Source organism: Mastigoproctus giganteus, chromosome 3 (genome assembly GCF_048544385.1).
Source record: "Mastigoproctus giganteus isolate SK-2022 chromosome 3, ASM4854438v1, whole genome shotgun sequence".
NCBI classification, from domain to species: domain Eukaryota; kingdom Metazoa; phylum Arthropoda; class Arachnida; order Uropygi; family Thelyphonidae; genus Mastigoproctus; species Mastigoproctus giganteus.
In genome coordinates, this window is record NC_143577.1 from 233,001,873 (window position 1) to 233,017,296 (window position 15,424).

Here is a 15,424-nt window from a genome sequence, read left to right on the forward strand (position 1 = left end):
GAATATCCAGGTGGCACGAAACAAAAATATAATGAGACTGTTTCGCTGTGAAAAATACTCCAAGGATTCAAATGTTGTGCTGATGGTAACAAAAAGACAGCTTTTAATAAAAACTTTCCCTTTCCATTAGGATGAGCGAAACTCTACTGATTATGTGCCCAATGTCATTGACATTACGATTATCGAGCCAAACATAAAATGTCCTACATTACTTCTTCCTGTCACGTAACGTTCTTACCATTTTCTTCTTAATCGGGAGGATTTATCGCAGACCAAACGTAATCAATCTCTTATTGAAAGAGCTTAAGAACATCTCGAAGACTGTGACGTCATAGATCATGGTTCGTATGTTGTACACTTGTGGATGTGTGTGCTTACTGGCAGACAACTAATGCATGGCTAATGCACGATGGATCACAAGCAAACTTCGTTTCCGGTCAGGTCGCCACTTTAGATCCAACAAGATGGATTTCTTCCTGTGGCCGCCTTAAGTATGATTAAAGGTGTCGCTGAAGATTCATGACTACAATTTCTTGACTGTAATGTTTCTGGTTCTTAGAGAAATTATTGCGATCCATAGAAAATTCCGTGTTTAAGATAAATTTCGGCGCATTATTGTCTCTGTGGGAACAATTTTCCTCTTAAACGAATTCACAGTCATAAAAAGGAAGACCTTTGGGAAAAACTTGGCGCGAGAAGTTGTAATAAAAATGCTCAGATGATATTGCACATATTAGACCACTTACATTCCAACCCGACTTCTTCACTTCCTTCCAACTGTGCGTGATGCTAATAACACGACAAGCCCATTCGTTCTGCCATTATCCAATATGCTTCTTCTTTTTTTTTTCCTATTCATGGTTTTGCATCGCTGCCAATATCACAATTACCTGCCTGCATATAAAAATAAAAGTGTCTCTTATATTGCAATTCGAATCCCCTTTTTTTTTTTCACCACCATGAACATCGAAACGAAGAATAATGAATTCTGGAATATATATCGTTAAAATATATTTTTGTTGTTGTTTTTCTGATAGTCTAGATTCAAAGCTGTATACTGCCTCCAAAAAATATGAGAACATAATTTTTTTAATAACTTTGATCAAGTACAATATTTGTATACTTGAATTAATTTATAATAAAGTACTTAAGGTTCAAATTTGGTTCAGAATGTTTTTATTTGCTCTCGTAATAGGTTATCATCATTATTTGGTTTCATTTCAGTAATGGTCAGTTAAGATTAAAGTCCTCGTGGGTAGCACAGTTGGTAGAATGCCGTCCTCCCCACACCAGGTGGGAAAGACCTGAGTTCGAGTCCCATTGATGACGGGAGGAATTTTTAGGGGCCTTTTTCACAACGTGGCTGAGTTAGTCCGTCTCAGAAGAGGGTAACATGGTTTTTTCTCACAGAAAAAGCACCTGCTATTGCACTCTCGCCCTTGACCACTCAGCTACATCCAGCATATATTTTCGATATCTTAGTTCTTGTGAGAATTTTACGAAATCACAGTTCAGATGTTAGACTAGACCAAGCAACTGAGTCGGTATTTATTGTGACACAGGGACGGCATAGCTCTTAGGCCACAGATGGAGATCCTTCAGTAGCCGAAGTCCCACACGTGGGGAACGTCAGTTGTACAGCAAGAAGTTTGACAGTAGCTGTTAGCATGTCTCTTGTTGGCAATCTGGAAATGCTGATTGCAGTTGCGAGATGGGTTCTACTATGACTAACTCGGACCTGGTGCTTGTATTCAACCCATCTCAGCATCCAGAATTCCTGTGCAAATCGCTTAAGAGTAGTCGAAGCTGAAGATCCCTACAGCTGCACTCCATAAAGAATGGAGGAGTAAATGATGGTGTTAATGTAGCGATTTGTTGTGCAACGGGCATTAACATGTAACAGATGCTGTTTTGCATTCTTGCTGTAATGAGATCAAGGATTATTGAATGTACAAGAAAAATTATTTAAAGGTTTAGTGTTTAACTGAAAAGAGTAATAGAATTGTTATTTAAAGTTCCCAGACTGAATTTAAAAAACGTTATCAATTATCGGGTATTCGATGCTTTCATCCATAGTACTCTTCTAGAGACATCTCCTTGAGAATAAGAAGTAGACCCACTTTTTGTCGTCTTGAATCAGAGAACTGGTCCTTCACAGGGCACTGTATGAAAATTTACCCCCTTTCTTCCTCAATGCGCTGTTATTGTAGCAGATAAATTAGACCGCGCACTACTATGCAGTCAGGTACCACCGCACAGCTGAGGGGAGATTCGAAACCGGTTCGAACCTTCCCATATGATTGTTAAAGAGCTTCCATGCTCTTTAACAATCATATAGGAAGTGATTTATCTCTTGTACCACCATTTGTCTTTCATATATTCGCAACACGCTGTTGACTTCAAAGACATATTGCATGCGTTAGCAAATTGATGATATGCCAACCAACAATCATAATTCTTTGAAACTCCAAAGATTAATAGACACTTCCAACTCTTAATATGTAGGCATTTGTACAGACATAACACTCATCCATCTAGTACTGGAGCTTAAATCACTACTCAGTTGTCCTAGCCTAATGTGCTTCTGTAATATAGAAACTTATCAGGAATTGATCAATTTAGAATAAAAATTTATGAAAAAAAGAAAAATTCATCTTTAAGAAGATCAAATGTGTAATTGATCTCCTTAAAGATCAATTACACCTTTCATTGAGAAATATTTACTCAAGATGAATTAGCCAATTTAGATCTCTCATTAACTGTCCTGAATCCTATAGAGAGCTGTTCGTTGGAAAGAAGTAACTGTGTAGAGTTTAGATTCCTTGCCTAAAGGATGTTGAAATAAAAATGGTTTCATAACACTTCCTTTAGCATAAGTAAATGTCTCCCTCGTGGGTAACAGTTGATAGGACCTTCGTCCTCTCAACACCAGGAGGAAAAGGCCTCAGGAAAAAGAGAACTTGGAATCTGTGTCCTGTTTCACAAAAGGACTAGACACATTAAAAGGCTTATTATTAACATTTAGATCAATATTTAGTCTATTCTTAATGCACGCATAATATAAGTAGACTCACTCAAATCGTTACTCTGGCTCATGTCTAAAATGACAATAGGTAATCATATAAAGGATCTGACGCAGAAGCAACGTCAGTCTTTTAGGCCATCAAAATCCCCAATAGGGACTAGTACACATAGTTGTTCTCTCAAGTGGGCAATCAAGCCAAACACCATCTTCATAACTGAACACTTTAAATGCGTCATCACACTCCTGTGGTCTATAATCATTCCACAATAATCTGTTGATCGCTTTAGCAAGACATAAAGATGGGAGAAATTGGGACATAAACTACAAAAGGTTGGGTTAAAACGATACGCCCTTCAAGCGATAGAAGTCAGAAAATACTTCTAATAAGATTCAATCAAAGAAATCTGTTGAAGAATCTCTGAGATCAGAAGCGATAAGGGATCTCTAAATGACATCATCTCTCTGGACACCTTCGTTGACTCTTTTCAGAAACTTTTAGAACTGTAAAAAGTGCATTCAATCAGGTGGCAATTACTTTGAATAAAAAAATAAAATCTTTTTTGAATATGATTTGATTTTTTTCTCCATAGTCCCATATTTATCCAACAAATCTTCACAACCCTCTCTATTCCCCTTAAAAACTGCATTGTGAAATACGAGTTATATTTCAATTATTAAAATCCAGGAGGAAACAAGTAAAGTGCATTACGAAAGTGTTGAAATCATAATAGGACCTGAGAAACGTATTTAAAATGTGTCGGTAACATCAGGTTTTTTTATAGTTTTAAATAACATCAGATTTTCTTATAGTTTTAAAAATTAAAATAATTACAGCGAATTAAAAATACTTTAATAAGAAGCAAGATGATACTTTTTTTAACCAATCTTTACTTTTGCAGTTGTTCATATTCCGTGTTCAGCGTGGCCCTTTTTTGGAAGATTTCTATCAGTGTGTCACTTATGGCTTCTACACAGCTCCATGGCAGGAACAACTGTACACTACGATCAGCCTCGTATTTACCTTCCTCCTTCCTCTTGCAATCCTCATCACTACTTACATCTGTACATTTTACACGATCTCCAGTAAGTGATTATTGTATGTGTGATGATTTTCTCAATATTAGTATTATCGATTTTGTGGTTCACTTTTTAGATAACGAGTCATTCCATCAATATTATTTTGAATCTCTCTGAAGAGTTGAAAAACCATTCTGTTAGACGAACGCTGTGACCTTTTACTTACGACTCCGGTAACGAAGTTATTTGGACAGCAAGCGTTAATTAATTGAACTTCCAGTAGTACCACCTGCTCTCAACTGAATAACAGATCTATCCTACAGTTAACCTGTAACCTTTTCGAAGTTTTTGAAGGTAGTGCAATATCAAGGCGACTTGTTATAAATCCATCGTATGTGATGGATTTAGAACAAAGCTCCACCAATTTAAAAAACAAAAAATCCTAGCCATCCTTTGTATCGCACGAGTTCCTTTTTTTTGCAATCAGTTCGGAAAGTGGATCTAAAGTTAAAAAATCAAATGTTTTTCCATGATCGAATGAATAATCGATGATTTGTCATAATCGAACGATATCATAAAGTGATCATAATCAACTGACATAATCAAATGAAATAATCGAATGATTTGCCATAATTGAACAATATAATCCGATGTTCCACTGGTCAACGTAAGAGGCCTCGCCACCATGCTCTGTCCATGTACTTCTCTCCATCATTGATTTCATTTCAGTTTCCTCCTCCTCTCTTAATGACATCGGTCTTTATCATGTCCTGCAACCACATTCTTGATCTTCCTCTTGGTCTTTTGTCCTTTAATTGTAAATCAAACATTCTTCTTGGAAAACATCCTCTTAACACGTCCGAACCATTTCAAAAGGAATCTCTCGATCCTGTCCTGGAGTTTTTCAACCTGAATTCTCTCCCTAATCACATCATTCCTGATTTTATCGCATCTTGTCTTTCCGGCTATACCCCTCACAAATCTTTCATCCTTTTTCCTCCTAGTCCAAGTTTCAGAAGCATACATCAAAAATTGGTATCTGATAGGTCTGGTATATGGCCTTCTTACACTTCAGTGGTATATTCCTGTTCCAGATCGTATCCTGCTACTTATTTCTTCGTCTATCACTCCAGTCTTTGTGATTGTGCTTCCAAGCTACTTGAAGTTGTTAACCAATTTAATCTTTCCCTTCTATTGTAATATATCTTTCAGGCTCGCCACTCCTCTTTAGAACCATTACCTCACTCTTCTCCTGACTGAAAACCAGTCTAAAAAAAAGTTATACGCAATTGTAAACAATAGCTGGAAACGACAACGCTCGAATAAGACAGTGGCAGTCTCGAAGCTCTACTATTATATGTCAACTGCATTGCTGCCATCTTTCAAGTTTACCTTTCGCTTACATTAACCCAGAGAAAAAGAAAAAAAAAAAAATCAACTAATTTAAGAAATAAATATCGAACGCGCCTAAAGTGCGTACATTAGCCATCTTCTCTGTATTGCTCGATCTGTTTACTCGTATTTCTAAAGGTTAACGCTTCAGCTCAATAGTTTCATATTGCTCGCTATTCGCTCCCACCTTTTTGTATTACATGAATCGTCTGATAGCAAATAGAGCCACCTGGTGACAAAAATAAATGGCACCCATACTATCTACAAAAAAGCACGCATCAAATATTTCTCAAATAGAATTACTTTTCGAAATATGCTCGACTAGTTTTGGATCATTTTTGGATACACAAACTGTCAAGATTAAATTCTCCTTTTGAAAAGTTTCTATAGACGCTGACTAAAAGCAAGATGGAATTCAAGTTTGATATTTGCATGTTGCAAGGAACGAAAATGAAAATAATTTAAAGGAGATATTAAATTTTAAAAGGAAAGGAAAAAAAAAACGAGAAATTATAAGAATCTTCACTCCTGTTACTAGGCAGGAGATCGGATGTTTATTCCTACTGGCATCTTCGAAACTTAACTACCTACTAGTGTAATGAACCAGTCAGTTGCCATAGCAACGCTACTTATTTTCAAGGGTCTACTACTGAGAGGTAGATTATTGAAGAGCAGTTGTTTCTGTAGTTTATCAACATCAATAATCTTACTTTTGGAGTGCTGTTAAGCTTTATCTTTATCATGAAAAGATTATGATAAAGATTGACGAAGATTCTTGGTTAAACTAAGAGATTCTTATTAAAGATCTCTCTTGATAAATATTCTCAGTTACAACCTTGCTTTTACAAAGTGCTGCCCGGTATTGAACTACTTTCAAGAGTTGTTGTATTAGGGTTTTAGTAGCATCAGCGACTATGGCCATATTGCTCCGTGTACATTGTCTGTAACTTGCGTGTCTTCTGTGGTCGATTTTCCAGAAGAAAAAACAATGCTAGTCTCATCTGAGATCGATTAACTCAGCCACGGTGTGAAAAAGGCCCATAAAAAATTTCTCACGTCGTCGACGGGACTCGAACTCATGTCTTTTTCCACAAGGGTCCATTCATTTTAAAGAAATGGTCAATTAACCTTTTGGACGGGCCATCCATTTGAAAGTACTGCAATACCAGGGAACTTCGTTGCAAAGACAGATTTGTTCTGAGAATTAAGACCATTGCATTATCTACACGGTTTAAATCCTTATCTAGGAAATGGCTGGGCATGGCTTAATTTTCATACAAATGCCATGGAATAAGACAGGAGAAAGCTGAAGTTTTAAGCAGAATAGAAGTACCATTGGGACCTTCAGGATTCTTATCATCAAGATTGTTCGGGATTCTTCTATTTTAATTCTTTTGGTAAACCTAGGGTGTTATTGGGAGTCAGGATCATCAATGCAAGAGTTAAAGAAAAATAAGATGCTAATAAGTCAGCTTAAAGAAGGATGCAACGAAAGTGGAAGTCGCTGCCAATAGTACTGGCAAGATACAAGAAGACTCCACTATCATTGCAGAAGAGTCAAGTAATCTACTCTTAAGAAGTGAGCAATTTCACAGTAAGCTAGCTGTGATATGCTATTTACTCATTCCAAAGGTGGCCAACTTAACCGGTCTCGGACTTTGGTCGCATATAATACACTGTTGTTTTATAATTTTAATTGTTTTGGTAATATAATCTTCACCACCTTGTTAAAGACATTCCCGAAATTGGCCGTTTTCTTGCATTTACTATTGATAGTTTTGCTTGAGATAAAGTAACTGGAAATCGATAAAATGCGTTGAAACGTTAGCCAGACTCCAAAATTCACCCGGATGAAAACAAAACAGATATTCAAGTACATAAATCGCTCGTTTACTGGAAGATTTATGATATCGATTCAGATGCTCCTTGAGAGATAAATGACTTATCAGATGATTCATTCGTCTCGTTTCTGATGATTTATGTGAGATCTGCAAACGCTTGACAAAGTAAGAAACGCTCAATACGTACAAAGCGACATTTATTGCTAGCATCCGAAGGACGTTTTCTGATTGGTGAAATTTTATCGCGTGGTTGATTACAAATAGCCAAATAGCCAATTTAGTGGATTTCCTTGTTGACTATGGTATTGTCAACGCTTGTACTACACTGCTCGACAAAATTAACAGAACAAAATGTTTTTCATTCGATATATTGTAATAGGCATCCTGGGATGAAAATTTCGAGAATCCAATAGAAATTGATCTGCCACCTTCCAGAGCCACACATTATGCAAATTATCCATGCCAATAAAAATAATAGCTGTACCCACATCATTCCCGTTTTTTGGCTCGCTCATTGGGATAGCCACATCTCCAGTACTCAGGATGGCAAAACGTTGTCATTAAGCTGAGTGTTTGAGATGGAGGCCGTTTGACAACTTGAAGCAGATGGAGGTGGCACGTTCGCTTAATGTGTCACTCATTGGCACTATGGAAGCAGTTTCAGGAGACAGGAACCATTACAAGAAGAGCTGGCCGAGGTCGCTTTAGGGCTACGTTAACCACAACAGACCTATACATGACTCTAAGAGCAAGACGGAAAGCTACAATGTCCTAATCATCTGTCTCTTGAGGTTGCTGCTGCCACAGATGAAAACATTCCAACCGGACTGTGTTAAGGAGGCTCAATTCAAGTCGATTCTACGCAAGGAAGCCATTTGTTTCATCCCATTAATCCCAAACCACCGCAGAGCTCGTCGAAACTGGTACCATGAACATGTGACTTGGAGAATTGAAAAATGGGGTATAGTTCTGTTCTCTAATGAGTCATGTTTAAGCCTACAAACAGATTTTAGACGTTATTTCATCTGGAGGCAAAAAGGAATACAGTACCATCCCTCCAACTTCAGAGAAAGTTACCCTTAGAGTGGAGACAATGTTCTCGTATGGAGCATAATAATGATCAACGGCCACTCCCCTCTTTATGTCATTGATTGTGATTACATAACTTCGCAGAGATACCGAGAACAGATCCTCGAACCTACGTGCAAATTTTAAGGATTGGTTAAGATTTTCTTTTCGTGCACGACAACGCCAATGCACATAGAGTTGAAGTGGTGGAGGAACATCTTGAAACTAATATATCCAACGACTGCCGTGACCTATGCGCTACTCGCGGATTTTAAACAACAACCCTCACTCAAGGGCATCAAAGGCCAATATTTGTTGAAGAGTAAGTGGATTCTGATTATTACCCAAACTGTATAAGCAATGGAATCTGGAATGCGAGGGCATACCAAAGGAACTAGTTGAGAGAGGTTTAGACAAAGATTTAAGACAGTCAGGACAACCATAACGACTGAGCTAATCGCGCTAGTGTCTGATAATATTTCCACTTAAGAAAGAGAAAAGTGTATAATCACTTTACTTTGGGAATAGACTAGATTTGAACAACCTCCTTTTGTATCCACTATCAAAAGACTGCTGAGAAGCGATTTGCAGATAGCATCAGCCAAATATGGACACTACTTCTATGCACATATGCCTTAGGGACTTAGTATCCAAGTTTTTCCATATAATACTATCTCTTCTTCTTCTTCAGTGTATCAGTCTATCGACTGGTTTGTCCCTTTGATGAACTGTTTCCATTTCTCCCGGTCTTGTGCTAGGTGTTTCACTTTTGCATAGCTTTGAAGCCCAGTTTCCTTCAGAATTGTATTTATGATGGTGTTTCTTGTCTTCCTTGTTTTCTTTTTCCCGGTATTTTCCCTTCCAGCACATCCAGTAACATCCCTCTATGCCTCGTGGTGTGTCCAATCCATTGTAGCCGTTGTCTTTTGATTCTTCTTAGCAATTCTCTCTCATTTTTTTCTGTCCAGCTAATCTTCTCCATTCTTCGCCAGTACCACATCTCAAAAGCCTCCACTTTTTTCAAGTTGGTTTTGTTTAATGTCCATGTCTCTGCTGAAGACAAAGCAATTGACCAAATGTATGTTTTCATAATTCTTTTTCTTAGGTCTAGTGACATATTTCTTTGGCTTAGTAAAGAGATCTAAATGCTTGTTTTGCCATCGCAATTCTTGATACCTTCAAGAATTACCTGATCATCTGCAAACTTGATTGTGCTAAGTGTTCTTCCACCTATCTTTATAGCTAACTTTTTACCATCAAATGCTTCTTTGACTATTAATTCTGCAAATAAACCTTGGGAAAGCAGGCATCCTTGCCTCACTCACTCCTCTCCCTATTTTTGCTGTCTGTCAATTCTCCGTTTAACTTGATGATGGCCTTTTGTCTTCTATACAAGTCAAATATTAGCCTAATTAATCTTTGTGGACATCCCATGTTTTCTAGTAGAGGAAAAAACTCGTTCCAAATTACCATCCCAAATGCTTTTGCATAGTCAATAAAGCACACGTACAGATTCCTGCCATTGTTTATCATTCTTTCGCCTAAGAATCTTAAAGTTCCTTTTTGTGCATCCTCTAAAAAAGTGTTCGATGTAGGATTCTATTCGTAGAATTTTTGATGCATGTGATATGAGGCTAATGGTTCTGTAGTCTTTGCATTTGGTTGGTGCAGATTTTTTTGGTATTGGTACTATGACGGTTGTACAATATTCTTCTGGCCATTTTCCTTCGCTTTAAAAATCAATCCAAATATTGATTGCTTGACTTTATCTTCATGTATACGTCTTGCCATCGTTTATCATTCTTTCGCCTAAGAATCTTAAAGTTTCAGTTCCATTAACCAACAACCAATTCCATTAACCAACACCCTCCTAGCCAACTGAGAGGAACGAAACCCAACTTCAGGGTGGAATTTATCCAGCTGGTGGAGTGACTTCTTCAAGGTCAAAGGTGTGGTAGTTACCAGATGACAGATCAAGAACGTTGCGCATTTCCCACCAGTATGGCTGCATATGAGCCTACAGCTATACAGGGAGTTGGTAAGAAACAAATCCAACAACTTAATCCACTACAGCCTTTGTCGATCACAGAAAGATTATTTTTTGATGAATGAATCCGCGATTGATTGTAGCTCGTTCATATTTTATCTTGATAAACCAATCTATGAAACTATTGTATAATTCTAACTGAACCCTAAGAGAACAGCCAAAAATAACGGGGAGGAGATTGGTATTTGTAACAACCTCAGTAATCTTACCATTGCATGAATTTGGCGTTGCATATTCTTTATTTATTTTTAAAGGATTCCATTGTAGCATTGTATTTATTTTGCTCATTTGTTCTTTTAGGAAAGGAAGGTGGTCTATCGGACTATACACGAACCGTAATGGACAGTGCAAGGAGGAAGATACTCCACAAGGCTAAGATGAAGTCTTTGATGATTACTGTAGTGATTGTATTAACGTTTGTTATATGTTGGACACCTTACTATTGTATGATGATTATTTTCATCTTCTTAGAACCAGACGAAGAACTCAGTGAAGATCTTCAGGCTGCGATATTCTTCTTCGGTATGTCCACAGCCATGATCAATCCGCTAATCTATGGAGCTTTCCATTTACGAAGCAACGCGTCTAGGAGTAGAACTATAAATCACAGCAGTGCTTCCACGCGGGTGGAAAACTCTGTGCTGTTAGTGACTTTTAAGAAAAACAAGAACCACATATCAAACGATGACAATCATCTCCAAAATGACTCTTTAGCGAGCAAACGATGCGACGGTGTTGAAAGAAATTCAAAGTTCTCTTGGAGGTGGAAAAGCAGGAACTCCCACGTAATTCATGCGTGATGCATATCACTAGTAGATTTAGATCAAACCATTCTGACGCACATTTCTTGTGTATAAACCGATCATCGATGTGTCTGTATCGTTTTGGTTTCAGTTGATGCGTGGCAAAGATGGAAATAAAGACGTTGTGAAGCTCAGTTTACCAATCTCTAATCAGCTGTAGTTCTAATTTGTATTACATTTAAAATTATTATTATTTGTATCGAGTGTTAAGTACCATAAGGGCCTCTCAGATTCATCCCCACACTCTGGACATATTTTGGTATGTACATTATGTTCACAAAACAAGAAGTACAATCACCATTTTCGCCTCGTGTTGAGTATCCAACAGCTACACGTACTTAATCTTAATGACACCCTAGGGCCAAGAAGGTATCGTTATTTTAGAGTTTAATCTTCTGCAGATGCAGCCATTGTTTTCCACGCACTTTACAGCTGTTTATTCCCAAAAGGTTTGACTCATTTGAATCTCTCTTAGACACCAGCCAAAAAATACGAATCTTTGTATTAAGACAGTCACAGACAGAAAGAATGCAAATAAAACTGACGTGGGGGTGAGGACCTATTACCTCGTTCATTATAAATGGTGCAGAGGCTGTTCAACTGCAGTAATCTGAATCCAAAATGGAGAAAAGGAGTGCTCTATCACACTTTGAAAAAGGTTTTATCGTGGGCGCGTGTTTAGAAGGAGCCACGTCGTTAAAATCGATCAATCTAAAAATAGCATATTCTTTGAGCTTCAAATAAATGGAGTCACAGATATGAATATAGCCATGAAATGTTGCTGACAAGAAATATTCCAGCAGTATTTACTTAAGAAAATGATGTAAGTATGGATCTCCTTGAAGAGCGATACCAGCAGCAAAACATCGTGATAGAAGTGCTGTGAGTTGACAAGAGTGGTAGGTAGCTGAGGCCAGAGAAAGTTACACAATATCCGTAATGTATTCTATAGACGACAAATCTTTGAGTGCTTGTAGGCCGAGGAAGAATGTTTACATCCCATCCACTTTGAATAGTGACGCCATATGTAGGTATGCAAATAACGCTTAGGGTCGAGCGTAGAAAGGGTTGAAGCACTTGGGTCTTAGAATGGCATCGACATAATGTCTTGCTTTCAGCGTGTCATCAATAATGACCTGAACAGTTATTATAACTGACGGTTTCCATTACAATGATTCCTAGGGTTGTCCAAGTTTGCGTTCCCTGATGCAGGCTGATTTACCACAGACCTCCGCATGTCTCCTTACGAACATGAGTAGTCCCAAACAGAAGGTGACTGCTAAAACGACACGATACCATTCTTATTCTCAAGCAGCTCTCTTCCTGCACCCCTGCAGACGCTGATGACTGTAGAATGGTGTCAGAGGCAGGCGGGACAATGGACAGGGAGAAGGCAGCTCAGTTTGTCCAGCCTTCTGCTAATTGTAGCAGTAATAGTGGCATGTGATGCAAGAAAGCAAGCGTATGAGCTTATGCAGCATCATCCAAAAAAAAAAAAAAAAAAAAAAAAAAATTACAGGTCCATTCCCTCCAAATGTTTGTCCAGTTCCTCCTTAAATTTATTTAAGCTATCAACTTCCACAACGACAGATGGAAGTTTGTTCCAGCAATTAACCACCCGCTGGCTAAAGGCAAATTTCCGCACATCTGTTCTACATCTGTCTTTTCTTAATTTGAATTTATGCCCCCTTGGGTTCGTAATCTGAACAAGTGGAAGGATCCCATCAGAATTCAGCGTGCTCAATCCATTCAAGGCCTTATATACCTCAATCAGATCACCGCGCAGGTGCCTAGTCCCCAGCCACTGCAATTTGCAGAACTTAAGCATCTTTGGTAAGAGAATCCCTTCATTCCCCTCACCAATCTTGTTGCCCTTCTCTGTACACGCTCAAACAAATCTACATCCTTTCTAAAATGAGGCCTCCAGACCTGTACGCAGTACTCAAGGCTTGGCCTGACCATTGCCTAATACAGAGGGACAATCACCTCCTTTTCCCTGCTAGCAAAATTCCTGTATATCATTGACAACACCACATGATCTGCCCTGGCAGCCTGTCTGCACTGCTCACATAATTATGGCTAATCTCATAATTGTTTGTGCTTCTCTACAAGCACAAACAATAATTAATTTAAAATATCCTCGATGCTTGAGGCAGGAGGGCCCTTTTCTTTAACGTGTCAATCTCGGACGAGGGACTTTACATTTCCTCTAAAACCTTTCCCCCCTAGCACACTGGTTGGAACTTTTAATTTCCCGAGAGCAATTAAAAACTCATTAAAATTACTCGCAGCCTCATTTACTTAATATAATTTCCCCGCACAAAGTGGATTTTGAAAAATAACGTAGTTACTTACATTTTTCTTTACATTTTATTTTATCTTATTTGTTTATTTTATCAATTTACATAATTTTAATACATAGCGAACATTATATAATATTAAAATTTCATTATGTTTATTATAATAAAAATAAATATACACTGAAATGACTTTGTATTAGCAACACCCCCTTGTGTAGGAATGGACTGCTCTATAACGCTGGTGAAGGCTCAAGTTGGGAAACGGCTGATATATAAGAGTTAGCAGAGGTGGCGATCAGTTTGAGGTGTCTGCAAAGAAGAGTGGGTCGACGTCGAGATTTTCTCGATTTCGAAAGTGGAATGATTGTAGGTGAAAGACGAGCAGGTGCCAGTATTTCGACAACAGTCAACATAGTTAAGTGTTCTTCTTCTGTGATGTCACCAGTCTACCTTGATTGGCTGAGCAGCAGTAGAACAATCAGGGAAAGCTCACATGTAGTACAGTCACGTGTGATCGACGCCGGATGAATGTCCTGTGTCTCGTCTGGTAACACAGCAACGATGCAACATAGCGGCTAAGCCTAACCAACCAGTACAGATTAGGAATAGGTAGACCAATGCACATGAACTGGACATTAGCTAGTATTTGGCTAGATGGCCCTCACGAGTACTCATGCTCGCTGCTAGGCACAAGAAACGGGGCACATCAGCACCAGCACTGAACCACCGACATGTGGAAACCTGTCTCTTGGTCTGATGAATCCTGTTTCAAACAGAATAATGCAGATGGTTGTATCCACAGTTGGAGAAGACAACATGAGGTCATGGTATCTGAATGCACTATCGGCAGTCTGGAGGCACTGGAGGTTTGGTGACTGTTTTCTTCACATGAACTGGGTCATTGACCAAGTAAAACCAGTTAACAACCAGGCGCTGCTGGTTGTTAACTGGTTTCAAGAACATGACAATGAATTCTCGGTCCTCCCATGACCTCTCAACTGATTCGATCTCAACTCATTTGAGCATGTCTTGGACCTACTAGAAAAGGACATTGGATCATCTATCTAGCAAAGTGCGGGCATTACTGGACACGTTATGCAATGCATAGGCAGTCCATGCCAAGTGCATGAGTTGTATTAAAGACAAAAGAGCTCCGGCATGTCAACAAGGAACTATTCAGGCAGGTGGACGGTCAGTAATGGTCTGGGGCGTGTTCAACTGGCACACCTTGAGACCTCTGGTACGTCTAGACGCATCTCTGAACAGTCAAGATTATGTGTCCATCCTTGCAGACCATGCAATGCGTCTCCCCACAGAGCCGTGGTGACCAGAACATAGTTCGAAGAGCATTCCGTAGATTTTACCACCATGGAATGGCCTCCTCGGACATGAACCCTGTGGAGCATCTTTGAGATGTTGTGGAAAGGTCCATTCGAGCTTTGGATCCTCCAGCCAAGGATGCGACGGAGTTATGGACATGTGCAGCAAGCGTGGATGGAAATAACTGTGGAATGCAGTTGTGAACTAGTTGACTCAAGGTGGGCCTACCCGTTAGGTATCCCATAATTTCTGTCCACTCAGTGTATATCAATCCCATTGCACTGTCATGACAAGACTATGACGTCATGATAACTCCTAAAATCGCCTTTCTGCACTCAGCTGTCACTGACTTCGTTCAGTAACGTCTTAATCATTTGCCCCTTGTCGATTAGCAAATGAAAAATGTTTGACAAGTGATGGCCCTCTCCCCATTAAGTGGAAGGGAGGGGGGGTTAGCGTGGGTGTTATTAATTTATGATCAAAGCGCTTTCTTAATTTCTTTTGGAAGAAGACTTCACCACATTGCAGTTAATTTTAGAAAGAACGTCCTCCAAGAATTCTTAAGAAGGAATTTTTGTGTCCACACCTTTCCATAGCAAATTCATTTAATT

General features: G+C 38.8%; 1 protein-coding gene across 1 annotated transcript in view; it reads left to right on the forward strand.

Annotated features, from left to right (window-relative positions):
• LOC150088845 (gonadotropin-releasing hormone receptor-like) overlaps nucleotides 1–11,327 on the forward strand; it is a 101,931-nt gene extending 90,604 nt beyond the window's left edge. The window contains exons 2-3 of the mRNA XM_090370937.1: nucleotides 3,925–4,108; nucleotides 10,691–11,327. Of these exons, the coding sequence (XP_090227063.1) occupies nucleotides 3,925–4,108; nucleotides 10,691–11,190 (684 nt within the window). The 3' untranslated portion in view covers nucleotides 11,191–11,327. The remainder of the gene's footprint in view (nucleotides 1–3,924; nucleotides 4,109–10,690) is intronic.
• The last annotated feature ends 4,097 nt before the right edge of the window (nucleotides 11,328–15,424 follow it).